The sequence below is a fragment of the Triturus cristatus genome, chromosome 2_1, assembly GCF_964204655.1.
Source record: "Triturus cristatus chromosome 2_1, aTriCri1.1, whole genome shotgun sequence".
Lineage (NCBI taxonomy): Eukaryota > Metazoa > Chordata > Amphibia > Caudata > Salamandridae > Triturus > Triturus cristatus.
In genome coordinates, this window is record NC_140581.1 from 2,667,230 (window position 1) to 2,687,436 (window position 20,207).

General features: G+C 46.2%; 1 protein-coding gene across 1 annotated transcript in view; it reads right to left on the reverse strand.

Annotated features, from left to right (window-relative positions):
* Positions 1–20,207, reverse strand: part of LOC146863581 (uncharacterized) — a 205,048-nt gene that overhangs the window by 43,595 nt on the left and 141,246 nt on the right. The window contains 2 exon segments of the mRNA XM_085640887.1: positions 8,032–8,143; positions 10,775–13,458. Coding sequence (XP_085497013.1) covers positions 8,032–8,143; positions 10,775–13,458 — 2,796 coding nt within the window.

The following is a 20,207-nucleotide window of genomic DNA, read 5'->3' on the forward strand; positions in this document are numbered from 1 at the left end:
CACATTGATTCCCATCTAAGTCTCTCCGTCCGTTGTAGGGTGTAGGTGTATGGTCTCTAGGGGGTAGCTTTCTAGGGGCGGTTGGTTGGTAATTCTCTTTTGGGGGTTCCCTTCCTATGGTCACCCCTTGCAACTGTGCTATCATCACCCTCTCCTTTAATTCCTTTTTCTTCTTCTCTGACGCCCTATCGTTCTCGTTCTTCTGGTTTTCGTAGTATTGGGCCATCTGGAGAATTGCTGCGGGTTTGGAGGCTGCCCAACTACTCTCGCTGGTCTGTAGCTTCTGGGAAACTTCTTGTGACAGACCCTTTACATAATTCTGGACAAAGAGGTGGTGTCCGGTTGCGGTGGTCATGTCTTGGCCACTGTAATCGGAAAACACAGTCTCGAATCGGGAGAAGTATTCAGACACATCTTCCTGGGGTTTCTGGCGGCAAGCCGTCACTATCGACCAGTCTACCTTTCTTTCTGGGATTAGAGTCTTCAGCTTTTGTACAATCTTGTCTGGGAGCTCTAAGATAGCTTTTGGGGGTTTCTGTCCTGGTTCTCGCTGTTTATCTATGGTATCGAGTTGTACCCAGGTATATCCGAACGGCTCAGCGTGGTCAACTTTCCGGATTTGTTTCCACACATCAGCCGGCAGGCATAGCCCAAAGAACAAGTCGATATCTGCTAACGTCATTATCGTTGAGCCTAAGGCTGTACCCAATTCTGTGTAGAAGGCAGTCGGGTTCTTTCTTAAGTCGGGTAGAGTCTTTCTAAAAGTCAAAATATCTTGCCGGTCCCACGGCTGATAGACCCAGTTATATACAACCCTTCCCTTCGCATCTTGGTGGTTGATGTCGTCGTGTGTTCCCTGACCCCGTGGGGGGACCCAGTAGGGGGCAGCTTCTTTAATGGGCATCATGGCATCAGCCCTTCCTCCCTGGGGTTTAGTTGCTATGGGGGTTTCTGTTTTGGTGGTCTGTCCATGTTCTTTAAGGTGTCGGTAGACCTCGAGTGTACGAGTGAAGAGGTTCGTTACATCGCCCTCTCTTTCTTCCCCAATGTCTACCTTCCTATATAGGGCCGCTAAGCCTTCGGGACCTTTATCGTGGTACCTATCCTCATATGCATTCAGGGCGTGATAACAGAGCCGTACGACGAAGTGTCGTCTGCGGCTGTCGGCATACGAGTTATTCACGTCTGTTATATACTCCTCACTTTCTTTTCGCTCCACCAGCGTCCCTACTATCTTATCAATTCCTGCTCGTTCATCCTTAGTTAATCGATTCATTCTGGTGGACTCTTTCTTTCCTATCTCATGGTCATCTAGCGTTGTAGTCGACGTTGGGTTCGGCACAAGAGGCTCAGCCGGCGCGGAGGCCGTGAGGGCCGAGGCCCCTGTACTGCTTTCGCTCGTGTTCGGGGGTTGTGGGTGTTGCACTACTGATTGGGAGGGTGCATACGGAGGGGGCATGTAAATGATCGGGGGACCTAACAGTAATTCGTCATTCGTTCGCTGCTTGGAGGACAACTCAGGGTAGAGCAAAGAAGGGGTCCTAACAGCGTACTGGCCTGAGGTTTCGGGCTCCTGTCTTAGTTTAGTTTCCCTTCTCTCCTTTATGTCTTCTTCTAACTTTCTAGCGGCAAGGTGAGCTGCCTTTCGTAATTCCTTTTCTGCTTTTACTTCTTCCCTCTTTTTCCGTTGCGTTGCTTCTTTGCGCCACATGCCGATACTGTCAAGCACAGTATGCGTCGTCTTATTGCTACGCAGAGCTATTTCTAGCGCTTCTATCTTATGGTCGTCGAAGGATCCCATCAGTGGCCACTGACTCTCGGGGTCCTTCTTGGTATATTTACGCCACAGTTTGCTATAAGCTACGGCGACTAGTCCATATTTAGTGAACATGTCCTTATTAGGGGTGCCTTCCAGTGGAGCCGGATGGTTCACCTCTAATAAGCGGTCCGGGCAGAACCAACTACCAATCAGTGGGGAGAAGATAGGCATGACGGGTTTCAACGGGGACAAAAGTCAGCACTACCTATCTTTTCACTGCTTGCAAAGACTAGACAGAATATCTCTATTCTTCGTTATTTGTAAGCAGAGAATACCTCCAAAGAACCAATATCGAACAACTAGTGTTCGGACAATCAATCAATCAATCAATGGGGAGATAAAAATAGGCACGACGGGTTTCAACGGGGACAAAAGTCTGCGTTACCTACCCTTCACTATTTGCAAAGACTAGACAGAATATTCCTATTCTACGTTATTTGCAAACAGAGAATATCTCAAAAAGCACTATTCTTCAAAACAATCAATGTTCGGACAATCAATCAATGGGGAGATAAAGATAGGCACGACGGGTTTCAACGGGGACAAAAGTCTGCGTTACCTACCCTTCACTATCTGCAAAGGGAGAGTGAGAGTATTTCTACTCCTCCCCGTTTGTAGACAGCAAATATCTCAAAGAGAACAATCAATGAGCAATACTAGTATTCAAACAATCAAACAATTATTTCGCACTTTTGTTGTGTTTCACGACCTTACCCGGACCGCGTGGACAGTTTCTCGTCTTCCGCCTCCAGCGCCCGATCGTCCTCTACTCTCCGTATTTGCCGCGGCACTCCTGATGGTTCCCAGTCAGGACCGTAGATCACTCGAGAGAGGTCTGCTCGGAACCAGTGAAGTTCGGATGATCGGCTGCCAGACGAGGGTCTATTGGGCAGGAGCTCTCCCGATCGTTGCAGTCGTTCACTCTGTCGTCGGGACCTCTCCCACTGGATCCACGTGTCGCTGATGGGCCCCACGTTTGGGACGCCAATTGTTAAATGGTAGCGGCAGTTTCAGTCGATAACCTTTCAAGTATTTGCCCGGCGGTGATCGCCTCTCATACCACTCGATAATTTACCAATAAAAGAGGCAGGCGCCGGAGACTGGAAGGCAGGAAACAAGGTTTTATTCCGTCGGAGCAGAACACATCAGATCAGACAGCAAGGTATCGTCACGAGGTGCTCTAACTGCATCTCTGAGACCTGGTCTCTTATACACTGGTTTATTGCTTTATTACACATAGTACATTCTTGAGATTCCCTTGATGTATGGGGGAATATCCCCTGAAGCCCCGGTTCAGATCCGATCCCACACATAGATATAGTAGAAGTTCCCACCCCACCCACAGTAGGAGATGGCTATTGCGCAGCAGGGTATTCCGCCAATTCCTGGGGGGTGTGTGTGACCGGTTGGGTCTCAGGGAGTAGGGGCTTTGATCTACTGTAATCCCTTTGATGTGGGGTGTTTCCCTTACAGTAGGGGCAATAAACTGCATCCGCAGGGCTAGGTGATGGCCTGGGACCAATTCAGACAATGGGGCGCAGAGGAAGGGGGTTATCAAAGGAGAGGCATGACCATGTATGGGATGTCGGTCGGAAGTGGTTCCGTAGCAGGGTCGCGCAGAAGGAGAGGGTTTATGGCCTGTATGAGAGAGCGGGGGTGGCCAGCGCGCGGGGGATGCTCGCAGCGCCAAGGGGACCGCGCTGGCGATTGACAATGAGCGGGGAGAGAGTGGGGTGCCTAAAATGGCGGCCGTGCATTCGCTGTGCGTGGCGCTGGGGAGAGGCAAGATGGCGCAGATAATGTTCAGTTTGCAAGCTAAATTTCCACAGAGCCATTGCTGAAAGAGTTTAACGCTCTCACACTTGGACTTCATTATGGTGAGTTATGCTCTGCTCCTGTAAAGTTCATTCATCAATTCCAGGTTCAGGTTTCGATTTGTGGTGACCGAACTGCTAGTTAGAAGGTAACAGTGGGGGACTGAAATTCAAAATCAGCGGTTATTATTAGGTTTGGACATGATTGTGCCAATGTATAAGTGCCCATCACATGAATCCACCTCCCATGTTAGGCATGCCTTACTCAGGAATTTAACAGACGTTAAATTCCTGTGTTAAGGCATACTTAGCGCGATTAAAATAATCGCTTCCCCACATTGGAAATATCGTGAAGCTGCCTTCGCGATATTTACCCATGTTGTTTCCACAAACATGCCTACTTTACATCTCATTAGCGATGCGAAGTTAGGCGTGCTGGAAACGGGAGCAAAATCAGCAAAACATGTGATAGCATGTCTTTGCTGATAAGGCGATAAAATTATCACCGCTTTTCGGCTGAAAACGGCCGCAAAATCGGCGATAATTTTTTATCAACGCATTGTTACTATGCCCCTTTCTTTCCCAGAACACCAAGAAAAAACACTCATTTTACAAGTATTAGAGCAATTTTTATAAAGCTCCGCCTTACCTTCCCCAACATCCTCTTAATCTTATGAACATACAATCCTTCCCACAAACGGGCATTACCCTTATACATTAATTTTGGTCCTTCAAATGTACATTGTCTAAGCCTGCATTGCACCTGACCCATTTACTCCTGTTGCCACATATACAAGTTCTTTGCCATTCATATATCAACTCATTCATTCATCCATCTCCATACTCACTCATCCATCCATTCAACCATTGACCTCTTCTAACAGTCACTCACTCACCCATCTATATAAACTTGCAAGCAAATTAGCCAATCATCAAACAAGCATTTTCACTTATGAAAAAGTCAGACCAATTGTCTTTACCAATGCTTTCGCTAAAAGCAATGCTTTGGCATCCGAGGCCAGTTAAGAATGATAAGCTTTTCCAAAACCGTTCAACATTGACTGCCCACATCGCTGTTGGGGGCATTAGTATCTTGGAGCCTCGCCATACCGGGAGGAGCTGTTTGCTGGAATCGCCGCCGCTGCTAAGGGTGAGAGAGGCCGTGGGTCGGACTACAGTTCCCAGGAGCCCGTGCTGCCTGCCCGCACCTGAGCCGCGGCCCGCCTTCCCGCCCACAAACATTGAAAACTGCTCGCGGAACCCGCTGGCGCGGGTCCCGCATCGCTGTTGGGGGCATTAGTATCTTGGAGCCTCGCCATACCGGGAGGAGCTGTTTGCTGGAATCGCCGCCGCTGCTAAGGGTGAGAGAGGCCGTGGGATGGACTACAGTTCCCAGGAGCCCGTGCTGCCTGCCCGCACCTGAGCCGCGGCCCGCCTTCCCGCCTATTGGTCCCTGCCCCCCTTTTAATATTACTGGATACCGCAGCGCGGGACGCCCAGGACGAAGCCCGGACAAAGGGCGGACAGTCTGAGACAGTCCGGGACAGGAGGGGGTAGGAGGGGGCCGCTCACTGGTCTACTGTTTGTTATTAATCTGTTTATTTTTTATGCTGGTGGACCCGACAAGTCATTACCGCTGTAAGGATTGGTCAATAAGGTGTATGGTGGTATTACGTGATTATTGATCTGGGATAGGAAAGTTACACACAGAGAAAGTTATTAGTCTGTTGTTTTTTTGTGGAGATAGTTGTTGTGAGTACTTGGTACCGGCCTGGCTCAGCCATTATGCCTAAAGCTAAGCCAGCAGCTGTGTCTACAACAATGGATAACTATCTGGTCAAGATGGTTGATAAAATCAACCATGAACGTAGGAAGTCTTTAGGACGGTCGGGGTCACTATGCACGAGTCCCCCTCCGTTTAACCGTTTGGCCCCCTAGTCTAGTATTAATCAAGATGTTAGTACATCTTCAGATCCCATGGATTGTTCGATCCAGGGTTCGACTCAGGGTGCTCCAGCGGATACTATAAGCATGGTCAGTGGTACACCCGGGCCTTCTAAGGACCCGGAATCTGGCCAAGCTGCTACACCTGATCCACTAACCCCCAGCTTGACGGCCTCTAGGCCACAAAGATTATCACGCACATGTAGGAATAACAGCAAAACTACCCAGCCTAAACGAGGGGGGAATCGCCCCACTAAGAGAACTGACCCTTTACTGCCCAATATTCAACGAGTTCAATCAGTGTTGTTGGATGGTACTAAGATCACTTTAGATAATGAACAACTTGATTTTCTAATTAATGCTATAGATGTCAAGTTTGATTTATTGGTTAAACCCCTTTTGACTAAACTTGCTACAATCACAGATGAAGTAGCCAGATTGGGAGGATTATTGGACTCACTTGTTAAGGCTGGTATTGGAGCCAAAACTAATGTTAATGAACAAGGGCCTGTTGAGATACCCTCAATTACTCCTAACTCAGTTCCATTAACGGCTGGGAGTAGAAATTCTAATTTTAGTTCTGGGAATGTCTGTGAAATTCCATCTGCTGTCTCCAATACTCCCCCCCCAGCGGTCGGGTTACATTAAACCACCCTTTAATTCAGTATCAGGGAAGCTGGTGGGTACCGATGCAAATATTAACAGTTCTAGCAGCCCTCAACCGGATCTGCCACCGACATGTGCACCTTTTGTGGCCGTCTTGACTAATGTTCCCCCTGTTAGAGGGCCGGGTAGTAACCATGGTTATGGTGAATCCCACTCGTCATTAAAGAATAAGACTGTGGATTGGCTTCACCGACAGTGTGGCTTCCCTGTAGTCTTATCAAGGGATATTTTAAGTACTAGAAGAACCAACTGGGTTGGCAAATCCCGTAAGACTTGTGAGGGAGACTGTATTGTCATTAATTATCGAAACCCACAACTTACCTCCACTGTGTTAATAAAAGCCGCATCTCTTTCTACAGGTGACCAAGGTATCTCTTTACGCCCCCTTGGGTACTTTTATAGAGACCTCGTTACCCAATCTGATGCTGAGTGCCACCGGTGGCGGCCCAGAGATCCGAACTTGTGTGCCCCCCCCGTTATCCCCACGTTCAATAGATTTCAACCCCTGAGTGGGCTTGATTGTAATGATTGACTGGTATCCCCTTTAGCTGATATAGGGAATGAGGACGTTCCCCTGGGAAAGAGGAGGTATAGTACGGCCGCTGGGGTACCTGATTCTGCGGAGTCAATTAATATTACTGGTATTTGTGTTAGCCATATTGATTCCCCAGTGGATTGTGAACACGAAAGACCAGTCATTGATGATAGGGATTGGACTGCACTAAATAAGCTCACTCTACCAGCTAACTGTGGCCCGTGCTCAATTGCCTGTTGGAATGTTGCGGGACTTTTACATAAGGATGCCTGTTTAGGTTGGTTTGATTTTATTAACCTTTTTAACATAATATGTTTTCAGGAAACCTGGAGTGTGGACCCCATTAATTATAATGGTTTTGTTTCTTACCAACTGCCGGCTGTGGCTTCCAGTTCGGGAAGAGCTAAGGGTGGGCTTTTGACTTTGATCTCAGTGGATGTACCACTCACTGTAAAGAAACATGTTTTGATTGGGGCCGATTCCCAGATTCTATGGCTTTGTCAGGAGCAGGATAGAAATATCCTTTTAATACATTTTTATAATAATGTATTCGATAACACTAGGCAACAGGTAGTGTTTGCTTTAGAGTCTGCTTTGGCAAATATTGTAACGGGAAACAATATTGTTTTCGATTTTATTTGGTTAGGGGATTTTAATACTTTTGCTTGCCCATCTTCCGCACATAGGGTCTGTGGTTTCGTAAATTGTTGGGGGGAGGGCGTCCCTCATTTTCCCCATAATCCCTATGGTGATTCATTAAACAAAATCCTGATGACTTACGACATGGAGATGTTGGGAAATATGAGAGGCGCCTCAGGTGAAACCCTCCCTACTTTTACGGGCCGAAATGCTAACACTGTTATTGATTTTATTTGTATTTCTTCTAGCCTTAACCCATGGTGTACAGTCCCTTTGGTAGTTGATAACCTAATTAGTGATCATAACTGCCTGACCATGGAGGTTGTCCTCTGGAAAGCCAAACACGGCCTAAAACCAAATGTAGTAGTTAATATTGAACCACATCGACCCAACGGAATCAGAATCAGGTGGAAGGGGGATAAGGCAGATCTTCTGTCCAACTCCACTATTACTAATTGTGTAAATGAAATTGTTGCTATCCTAGAGAGCAGATAACTGTCTGAGGTAATCTTGCCCAAGTTTATTAACATTAATCTTAGTATAGAAGCTAAACTTACCAACCCTCTTAAGGGTAACTTATGCCGGCAAAGGGGGTGGTTCGACCATGCTAGTACCATCGCCCTTAAGGGTCTTAAAGAGGCTCTGGCAGCCAAACAAAGGGATATAATACTGATTAGGCAGCTTAGAGCTACCTATCGGGCTGCAGTTTCCAACAGAAAGGCTGAACTAAGACAAGAGGCATGGGACAAGTTAGATCAGGCTGCTGAAACTTCAGATTCCTCCTTATTTTGGGCTACAGTCAACTGCCCCTTTCTAAAGAACGAGGAGATGCCTGTACTGTCGGCAAACGTCAGTGCGGAAAGTTGGGTCTCTCACTTTTCCTTGATCTTTGATTCGGCTAAACCTTTGGATGTAGGGGGTGGGGATTGGCCAACCATTCCCTTAGATATATCCTCTTCCGAGGTTCAGGATTGCATCTCCGCTAGTAAAGGAGGGAAGGCCCAGGGGCCCGATGGGGTGCCCATAGACGTCTATAAAAAAGAACCAGAGATATGGGGCCCGTTATTAACTAAAGTATTTAACGCAGCTGTTTGTCACGGTGTCCCGCATACCTGGGAGGAATCTATTATTATCCCCATTTATAAGAAGGGGGAGAGGAGGGATGCTAAGAACTACCGTCCAATCTCCCTTCTAGATTCCTCCGTGAAAATCATGAGTCGGGTACTTCTTGTCAGATTAGAAGAATGGGCCGAATCGAATAACATTTTGACAAATTCCCAATTTGGTTTTAGGAAGGGACGAGGGACAGTAGAACAGTGTCTCAACCTAGAACTACTTATAGGGAAATATACTATGGCCAAGAAAGGTTCCCTTTTTCTCTGCTTTGCAGATTTAAGCAGTGCCTTCGATATGGTAAACCATAAGATCCTATGGGAGAAATTACTCGAAATGGGGGCACCGGAGGGCATTGTTTATTTCCTGGCCAGGTTATATGCTAATCTTAGCTCAAGTGTTCGATATGGCTTTGGGGGGGAGTGCACCCCAAAGTTTCCTATTAGGCGCGGTATCAGACAGGGGTGTGTGCTCGCCCCCCTACTTTTCACACTTTTTATTAATGAGGTCGACTCTGTTTTAAAGACTGTTGTGGCAGACGCACCAAAAATTCTTGACTTTCACGTACCAGTTTTACTTTATGCGGACGATGCCGTTCTTCTTTCTAGGACCCCCATCGGTTTACAACGCCTTATGGACAGGTTTTCTCTGTTCATTAAGGAAAGGAAGCTGATGATCAATAAATCAAACACATTCGGCATGGAATGTGGCAAGGGCCGTAAAAAACCGCATTCTTTTTTTATTGAAGGGCATAAGGTCCAAACGGTAGACACTTTTAACTACCTAGGTATTACCTTTTCCAAGACAGGTAGCTGGTCCAGTGAAATCACCCATGTTAGGGCTAGAATGGCGGAATGTGCCCACGGGGTGTTTACGTTCGCCTCCAAAATCGGGGATAGGCGGCTTAGAGATATGTTGAAAATCTACCAGATGAGGTGTCTTTCAATTGCTCTTTATGGAGCGGGTGTTTGGGGGCACGTCTTGACCGGGAGTCTACAAGTGGAGGAAAATCTCTTCCTAAAAAGATTACTATGTTTGCCCATCTCAGCTTCTACGGATTTGGTGCATAGGGAATTTGGAATACATCACCTTTCGGATTCTGTCCCCCTTAGACCTCTTCTGTTGTGGCGTGCAATTTGGTTAAAGGAAGAGACCTCCTTAAACAGAGCCATCATTAAGGATTGTTTTACCATTGATAACCATCTAAAGATTCCATGGGTTATTTTTGTTACGAGTAGTTTTTTGGAGATTTATGGTCTTAACTTATTTGAGGATAGTTATGCTGCCTCTAGTTTGACCAAAAGTGAGATGAAATCTGTTTTTATGTTCCAAAAGTCTGAGCGACGTGAGAGGGCCAGTAGCAACCTAACTACTTGTATGCTCTACGGAAGTTGTTGTGACTTAATAGGTTACCAACCGTATCTGAGCTTTGTAACCAGACCCTCCCACCGGTTCGTTCTGACTAGACTACGTTTTGGGATTGTCCACCATTTGGTGGCGTTCCCAAGTATCAAAAAACATCCGATTGGTCCTTGCCCCTGTGATAACATTACTGCACAAAGCACCATGCACTTTTTACTGTTTTGCCCACTCTACGGCAATTTTCGTTTAGCTTTTTTAAAACCTGTTTTTAAGAAATATGGAGATAGGATAGTTAAAGACACTATGAAATTGTTATTTAACCCCCCACCCGATGTCTGCTTTTTTACTGCTACATTTCTTCTCCAAGCCATTAAGGCAAGGCCTAGTAATATTTTTTAATTGTTATTCAACTGTATTTAAATTACTTGTTTGATCAAGTAGCATAGAGGTTGTTTTTTAGGGTTCATCATTCTTGTTTGTATACTAATGGAGTTTTTACAATGTAATGTATGTGCTTTTATGGACTTTGTGTTAAGCTCCGAATAAAGCTTTATGAAATGAAATGAAAAAAAATGACTGCCCACATAGGCACCAATTGGTAAATGTTTTTGCTATGTCTTAGCAATAATAAAAAATGTGATACCCACTATAAGATGGTCAATCAAATATACACAGCATTGGCAAGGTGCATAGTGGACAGGCTGACTTTATTCTGCATCAGTCTTTACTTCAATAGAAATTTAATTTGAGCTTTTTAAACTCATGTAATGTTATTTGAGTCTAGTTGCCTGTATATTCTTTCTGTAGCATTAACTACGTACCATATACTACTCAAAGATAGGGAAATATTGTTCATTTTGGCAAAAGCGATATTTGGTATCACTGATCATTCTTCTCTTTTATATGCATTTGCATGTGTTTTGTCAGGTATTTACGCTCTGCATATTTCTTCCCACATGTGTTGCACACAAAGCGTTTCTCTCCAGTGTGTATTCGAATGTGTTTTATCATGGATCCAGAGTCAGCAAATCTTTTCCCACATTCAATGCAAGCGTAGGGTTTCTCTCCAGTGTGTATTCGAATGTGGTTTGTCATGGATCTAGAATCAACAAATCTTTTCCCACATTCAATGCAAGCGTAGGGTTTCTCTCCAGTGTGCATTCGAATGTGTATTGTCATGGATCTAAAGACAGCAAATCTTTTCCCACATTCAATGCAAGCGTAGGGTTTCTCTCCAGTGTGCATTCGAATGTGTTTTGTCATGGCTCCAGAGTCAGCAAATGTTTTCCCACATTCAATGCAAACGAAGGGTTTCTCTCCAGTGTGCGTTTGTTGGTGTACAAACAGGTTTGACAAGAACGCAAAGCACTTCCCACATTCATTACATTTATGAGGCTTCTCCCCAATGTGCACCTTCTGATGTGATTTCAATGAAGATAGCACACTGAACCCCCGTCCACATTCAGCACAAATATATGGTTTTTCGCCTGTGTGAATTCGCTTGTGCTTAGTCAAATCCCCAGAGATAGCAAAACTTTTCCCACAACTGTTGCACAGATAGGGTTTCACACCTGTATGGATTCGAAGGTGTTGGTTTAGGTTTTGGGAAAATCTGAAACTCTTCCCACACTCAGTACATTTGAAGGGCTTCTCTCCTGTGTGCAATCTTTGATGTGATTTCAATTCTCCTGATGAAATGAAGCTCTTCCCACAGTCACTGCATGAAAATGGTTTGTTTCCTGAGTGTATCATTTGATGTTTCATCAAATTTCCTAGCTGGCTGAAACCCCTACTACATTCACTACATATAAATGGCTTTTCTCCTGTGTGTGTTCTCTCATGCAGTCTCAGGGATGCCTGGTATCTGAAACTCTTACAGCATTCTGTGCACTTAAAGGGCTTCTCTCCCATATGCAATCTCTCGTGTGATTTCAATTTTTCTGGTGAAATGAAGTTCTTCCCACAGTCACTGCATGCATATGGCTTTTCTCCAGTGTGTGTTCTCTCATGCCTTCTCAGGGATGACTGAGAGCGTAAACCCATCCCACATTTGATACATGTATGAAGTTTCACTGTTTGGGTACGCCTTTTTTGATGAGCTGAGTCTCTGAATAACTTTCCACGCTCATTACATGCGTATGTTTTATCTATCTCCGCTGTCGACACTGTGTGCATTTTCTGGTGATTTGTTAGGAGATCTTTTCGAGAGAACGTCTTTTCACATTCAGCGCAAGGGTATGGTTTCTCCCCTGTATGTATGTGCTGGTGTTTTTTCAGGCTGTCTATCCGATTGAAACACTTTCCACACTCACTGCACTCATAGGGTTTCTCTCCTGTGTGAATCTTCAAATGGGTAACCAGGCTTGCAGAATAGCTAAAACATTTTCCACATTCAGTGCATCTATATGGTTTCTCTCCTGTGTGAATGCGTTGGTGAACCCTCAGATGTGATGAAGTCCCAAAACGCTTTCCACATTTATCACATTTATAGGGTTTCTCTCCAGTGTGCACGCGATGGTGAGTTTTCAAACCTATGGCATCGCTGAATCCTTTTTCACATTCTCTGCATATATATGGTTTTTCACCAGTGTGTACTCGCTTGTGCCTTATTAGGTGTGATGACTGCCTGAAACGATTTCCACATGTTTCACATGAATAAGGTTTCACACCTGTGTGTATTCTCTGGTGTAGACGAAGAAGAGATAAAGAATAGAAACTCTTTTGACATTCACTACATAAGTATTGTTTCTCTCTTTTTTCTCCAGCATGTTGGAGCCTGTGGCTTTTCAGACCATCTACTCTATTGAAACGCCTTCCACACTCACACTTGTAAGGTTTCTCTGCTTTGTGAATTTGTCTATGGGAGCGAAGATCTCCAGAAAGGCGGAAACATTTCCCACATTCATTGCATGAAAAGGGTTTCTCTCCTGTGTGAAGCCACTGGTGAACCTTCAGAAGTGAAAAATAAGTGAAACACTTTCCACACTCGTCACATTTATGGGGTTTCTCTCCTGTGTGTAGTTTATGGTGTACATGAAGATTGGACAAAGAAGAAAAACTCTTTTCACATTCACTGCACTTATACGATCTGTTGTTCTTGAGTTTTCTCTTCCGTTTATGGTTTTGATTGTCAGGAGAACCCTTTTTATTTTCTGATGTAAATGACTGTAGGTCAGAGTGTGACGATCTGTGTCGATTTAAAACTGAGCTACTTTGGAATGTTATTCTACATTTGTCACAAGAATACAGTTTCCCATTGGTATGAATCTTCTTATGTTCAATGAGAGTACCCTTTTCACTGATGTTTTTTCCATACTCAGAACATGTAATACTTGTGATCTTTTTCTGGCCAATCTGCTTCAATGTATTGTTATAGCTTCCTGTATATTGATCAGCTCTGTTTTTTCCAGGGGCTGTATTCACTCTCCTTGTTTTGTTTGGTATTTTAGTGCTAACTGTCTGCATAACCAACACTTTATCTTCTCCCGTTAATGCTGCCTTTTGCCTGGGTTCACCACAGCGTTGTTCATGTTCTTGGTTCCGATGCAAACTCCTACTTTCCATTTCTGTTCAAATGAAGAAGAATATTAGATTATGTTTATAATGTGACAGTAAGAGATCACTGGAACAATAAATGACAACACAATTAGAAGACAAGCTACATCGTCCAATAGAGAATAAATATATATCTCAGCTGTTAAGAGCGCCCTGAGTTCACAGAATAGATAGGGTAAAGTGTTGACAGGGTCTTTATCCTGAGTTCTGCTTTGGCCACTCCCTGGGAATGTTTCCATTTCCCCACCCGTTTACTTTTCAAGGGCAGCTTCACTGCGTGAAAGAACTGTGGCTACTACCTTCTCTGTGGCAGATCTACATGAAAATGCGAGGGAGATACTAATCATCTTAGTGTAAAATCAGCTAAGAATAAAATAATTTGTCAAGTAATATCAGCCCAAAAACAGATTGGGAAATAATTGTGAATTATTGATAAATATTTTCATAGCTAGATTTAAGCAAGTGTGTTATTAATATGTTCACAAGAAATATATGAAACTTAGTTTACACAGAGTTGAATTATGATATAAAAGTATTTTTGTACATATGTACATATGGTCAACTTAAAGTGCACAATAAAGAAAAGTAAAAACTGTGTATTAATCTGAAGTTACGATTGTGATCATGTACAATATGAAAACTGATAAAGCTAAAAAACATTCAAAAGAGGTGTCAAAATGCCAACCTGCACCTTATAACAAAAAGGTATCCCAAATGACAGGCTGGAGGAACATTACACAGAAAACATTTATGCTTGGTTCTCTCACAGCAGCCACATAGATACAATGCTTTACTAGGCCACAAATCAGATAGCAGCCAGAATTTAAAAGCAGAAAACATTTGACCAACCTGTTCGAAGGATTCCTCACTGCAATTGCCACTCATGACACAGGTGCGATGTAGTACAAAAGGGGGTGGTGATGGACTGAGCATCAGAACCAATCAAACACTCACACTCAGTCAACAGATCTGGGTTTGATCCATTACGGTTCTTTAGCCCACTCTGCCACCCCAGTTCAGACATGGCCATATGCAAATCAGTCTGACCCTGTGCCTCATGGGAACAGTCCAGCCCGAACTGCCAAGCCATGCCTTCCCTGGACCGGAAATAAGCTTCCTAGGACCGGTTTCTGGCATTTCAGCCGTCTTCAGCCAGGCTTGCTTGAATCCAGTGGCAAAGTGAGCAAGGGACTCACGTCTTAGCATACCCTGCCAACTTATGGCGAACAAAGCGGTACAAAAGGGGGTGGTGATGGACTGAGCATCAGAACCAATCAAACACTCACACCCAGTCGACAGATCTGGGTTTGATCCATCACCGTTCGTTAGCCCATTCTGCCACCCCAGTTCAGACATGGCCATATGCAAATCAGTCTGACCCTGTGCCTCATGGGAACAGTCCAGCCCAAACTGCCAAGCCATGCCTTCCCTGGACCGGAAACAAGCTTCCTAGGACCGCTTTCTGGCATTTCAGCCGTCTTCAGCCAGGCTTGCTTGAATCCAGTGGCAAAGTGAGCAAGGGACTCACGTCTGAGCATACCTTGCCAACTTATGGCGAACAAAGTGGTACAAAAGGGGGTGGTGATGGACTGAGCATCAGAACCAATCAAACACTCACACCCAGTAAACAGATCTGGGTTTGATCCATCACCATTCTTTAGCCCACTCTGCCACCCCAGTTCAGACATGGCCATATGCAAATCAGTCTGACCCTGTGCCTCATGGGAACAGTCCAGCCCGAACTGCCAAGCCATGCCTTCCTGGGACCGGAAAAAAGCTTCCTAGGACCGGTTTCTGGCATTTCAGCCGTCTTCAGCCAGGCTTGCTTGAATCCAGTGGCAAAGTGAGCAAGGGACTCATGTCTGAGCATACCCTGCCAACTTATGGCGAACAAGGCGGTACAAAAGGGGGTGGTGATGGACTGAGCATCAGAACCAATCAAACACTCACACCCAGTCAACAGATCTGGGTTTGATCCATCACCATTCTTTAGCCCACTCTGCCACCCCAGTTCAGACATGGCCATATGCAAATCAGTCTGACCCTGTGCCTCATGGGAACAGTCCAGCCCGAACTGCCAAGCCATGCCTTCCTGGGACCGGAAACAAGCTTCCTAGGACCGCTTTCTGGCATTTCAGCCGTCTTCAGCCAGGCTTGCTTGAATCCAGTGGCAAAGTGAGCAAGGGACTCACGTCTTAGCATACCCTGCCAACTTATGGCGAACAAAGCGGTACAAAAGGGGGTGGTGATGGACTGAGCATCAGAACCAATCAAACACTCACACCCAGTCGACAGATCTGGGTTTGATCCATCACCGTTCGTTAGCCCATTCTGCCACCCCAGTTCAGACATGGCCATATGCAAATCAGTCTGACCCTGTGCCTCATGGGAACAGTCCAGCCCAAACTGCCAAGCCATGCCTTCCCTGGACCGGAAACAAGCTTCCTAGGACCGCTTTCTGGCATTTCAGCCGTCTTCAGCCAGGCTTGCTTGAATCCAGTGGCAAAGTGAGCAAGGGACTCACGTCTGAGCATACCTTGCCAACTTATGGCGAACAAAGTGGTACAAAAGGGGGTGGTGATGGACTGAGCATCAGAACCAATCAAACACTCACACCCAGTAAACAGATCTGGGTTTGATCCATCACCATTCTTTAGCCCACTCTGCCACCCCAGTTCAGACATGGCCATATGCAAATCAGTCTGACCCTGTGCCTCATGGGAACAGTCCAGCCCGAACTGCCAAGCCATGCCTTCCTGGGACCGGAAAAAAGCTTCCTAGGACCGGTTTCTGGCATTTCAGCCGTCTTCAGCCAGGCTTGCTTGAATCCAGTGGCAAAGTGAGCAAGGGACTCACGTCTGAGCATACCCTGCCAACTTATGGCGAACAAGGCGGTACAAAAGGGGGTGGTGATGGACTGAGCATCAGAACCAATCAAACACTCACACCCAGTCAACAGATCTGGGTTTGATCCATCACCATTCTTTAGCCCACTCTGCCACCCCAGTTCAGACATGGCCATATGCAAATCAGTCTGACCCTGTGCCTCATGGGAACAGTCCAGCCCGAACTGCCAAGCCATGCCTTCCTGGGACCGGAAACAAGCTTCCTAGGACCGGTTTCTGGCATTTCAGCCGTCTTCAGCCAGGCTTGCTTGAATCCAGTGGCAAAGTGAGCAAGGTACTCACGTCTGAGGATAACCTGCCAACTTGTTCGTCAGCCTGGCTGAAGACGGCTGAAATGCCAGAAACCGGTCCTAGGAAGCTTGTTTCCGGTCCAGGGAAGGCATGGCTTGGCAGTTCGGGCTGGACTGTTCCCATGAGGCACAGGGTCAGACTGATTTGCATATGGCCATGTCTGAACCGGGGTGGCAGAGTGGGCTAAAGAACGGTGATGGATCAAACCCAGATCTGTTGACTGGGTGTGAGTGTTTGATTGGTTCTGATGCTCAGTCCATCACCACCCCCTTTTGTACCGCTTTGTTCGCCATAAGTTGGCAGGGTATGCTCAGACGTGAGTCCCTTGCTCACTTTGCCACTGGATTCAAGCAAGCCTGGCTGAAGACGGCTGAAATGCCAGAAACCGGTCCTAGGAAGCTTGTTTCCGGTCCAGGGTAGGCATGGCTTAGCAGTTCGGGCTGGACTGTTCCCATGAGGCACAGGGTCAGACTGATTTGCATATGGCCATGTCTGAACTGGGTTGGCAGAGTGGGCTAAAGAATGGTGATGGATCAAACCCAGATCTGTTGACTGGGTGTGAGTGTTTGATTGGTTCTGATGCTCCGTCCATCACCACCCCCTTTTGTACCGCTTTGTTCGCCATAAGTTGGCAGGGTATGCTCAGACGTGAGTCCCTTGCTCACTTTGCCACTGGATTCAAGCAAGCCTGGCTGAAGACGGCTGAAATGCCAGAAACCGGTCCTAGGAAGCTTGTTTCCGGTCCAGGGTAGGCATGGCTTGGCAGTTCGGGCTGGACTGTTCCCATGAGGCACAGGGTCAGACTGATTTGCATATGGCCATGTCTGAACTGGGGTGGCAGAGTGGGCTAAAGAACGGTGATGGATCAAACCCAGATCTGTTGACTGGGTGTGAGTGTTTGATTGGTTCTGATGCTCCGTCCATCACCACCCCCTTTTGTACCGCTTTGTTCGCCATAAGTTGGCAGGGTATGCTCAGACGTGAGTCCCGTGCTCACTTTGCCACTGGATTCAAGCAAGCCTGGCTGAAGACTGCTTAAATGCCAGAAACCGGTCCTAGGAAGCTTGTTTCCGGTCCAGGGTAGGCATGGCTTGGCAGTTCGGGCTGGACTGTTCCCATGAGGCACAGGGTCAGACTGATTTGCATATGGCCATGTCTGAACTGGGGTGGCAGAGTGGGCTAAAGAACGGTGATGGATCAAACCCAGATCTGTTGACTGGGTGTGAGTGTTTGATTGGTTCTGATGCTCCGTCCATCACCACCCCCTTTTGTACCGCTTTGTTCGCCATAAGTTGGCAGGGTATGCTCAGACGCGAGTCCCTTGCTCACTTTGCCACTGGATTTAAGCAAGCCTGGCTGAAGACGGCTAAAATGCCAGAAACCGGTCCTAGGAAGCTTGTTTCCGGTCCAGGGTAGGCATGGCTTGGCAGTTTGGGCTGGACTGTTCCCATGAGGCACAGGGTCAGACTAATTTGCATATGGCCATGTCTGAACTGGGGTGGCAGAGTGGGCTAAAGAACGGTGATGGATCAAACCCAGATCTGTTGACTGAGTATGAGTGTTTGATTGGTTCTGATGCTCCGTCTATCACCACCCCCTTTTGTACCGCTTTGTTCGCCATAAGTTGGCAGGGTATGCTCAGACGTGAGTCCCTTGCTCACTTTGCCACTGGATTCAAGCAAGCCTGGCTGAAGACGGCTGAAATGCCAGAAACCGGTCCTAGGAAGCTTGTTTCCGGTCCAGGGTAGGCATGGCTTGGCAGTTCGGGCTGGACTGTTCCCATGAGGCACAGGGTCAGACTGATTTGCATATGGCCATGTCTGAACTGGGGTGGCAGAGTGGGCTAAAGAACGGTGATGGATCAAACCCAGATCTGGTGACTGGGTGTGAGTGTTTGATTGGTTCTGATGCTCCGTCCAACACCACCCCCTTTTGTACAGGTGCGATGTAGACACTAATAAAAAGATTTCTAGTTATCACGTCAAGAATTTTTAATTCTATTAAGGACACGGAAGCGAGGATTATGCTTCTCTTTCTTTACTCAAGAAAACACAGCAGCCAATGAAAATAACCACAAAAAGAAAAACCACATTCCCATGAACCCCTGTAGTCCACAGTCATCACCAGTCACGGGGGTCATGTGTAGTATATAAGCCAGTGTCACTATAGTTTCTATATACTGTATACTATTCTATATACACTCTTTCTCTGTCAATAATCTTCATGAATCATTTCAAAAGTCATTGCAAACTCAAACTCCATACTCGATCCCTCGAAGATCAGGACTCGTTTGCCAACCACGTGAACCATAAAACAGTGGAAGGGAACTTCTCCTCCGATAATCCACAGCACTGGATGTGAAGAACCAGGCCGCCTCTGGTTGCCTTAGCATCTGCCCCTGGAAAAAAAGAGAAGAGCAGTGGCACGGTGTCTACTCCGTCTGTAGCAATTATCATCAAGGGCGGGAATAAACATAACATCTCACTAATAACGATAACCTCATTAGACATTTAGTAACATATGCAATTCCTCTGTGGGATAATCCTCACCTCTGTGTCCATAACAGAATTGAAAATTCTTGACGTGGTAGCTAGAAATGTTTTTATTCTATGTTAGGTAAGGAGGTTTTGGATTATACTATTTTAAAGTTGTGCTACAATATTAGATGCCACATCCACAACTGGTTTGTGTTAAAACACTTTAAAAGTGGAGTCAGAAGACCAGTTCGCTGCAGTCATAATGTCCTCAAGACCAGAACCAGTGGAAAAAGCTTTGGAGGCCATGGCTCCCAGCACAGAATGCACTCCAAAACAAGACCCATCAATTCCGTCCTCGCCAGAATCCACCTGACCCATCAAGCTAAAGTTGCATAAGTGACCGGGCGGAAAGGTTTCGGCAAATAAATAATTAACTGTCCTGCCTGATCAGTTCTCAAATCACGAGTATACTCCTTATAACATTCCAACCTTTTAACCCCACATAGTTTCACTGGCGTGATGAAACTCAAGGGGGCCTCCCTGCAAGGCACGTGGAGGGGCTCCCTCCTGGCTCAATCAGGAGCCCTGCAGCCAGAGTGCTATGCTGAGGGGGCCCCCTGGAGCTTGGGGCCCCCCTCACCACAGGGGCTGCGGAGGCCTATGTTACGCCCTTGCATAGTTTATGATAATGAGGAAAGCAAGGGTAAACAATGCATCTTGAATCAGTCTTAGTATGTTTCAGATCTGGAAAAAATTAAACACAGGAGATGATGGACGGAGCGCTGAAACTTTTCAGACACCCCCAGTCACAGATCTGGATTGAATCCATCATCGTTCTTTAGCTCACTTTGCCACCCCAGTTCAGATCCAGCTACATGCAAATCAGTCTTGACCCTGTTCCTCATGGGAACAGTCCAGCCCGAACTGTCAAACCAGGTCTTCCCAGGACCGGAAACAAGCATCCTGGTACAGATTTCGGGGTAACCACTCTTTTCAGTCAGGCTATCCTGAATCCAGTGGCAAAGTGGGCAAGGGACCCACTTCTGGGCATACCCTGTCAACTTAGGGCAAAAAAAGGAAACACAA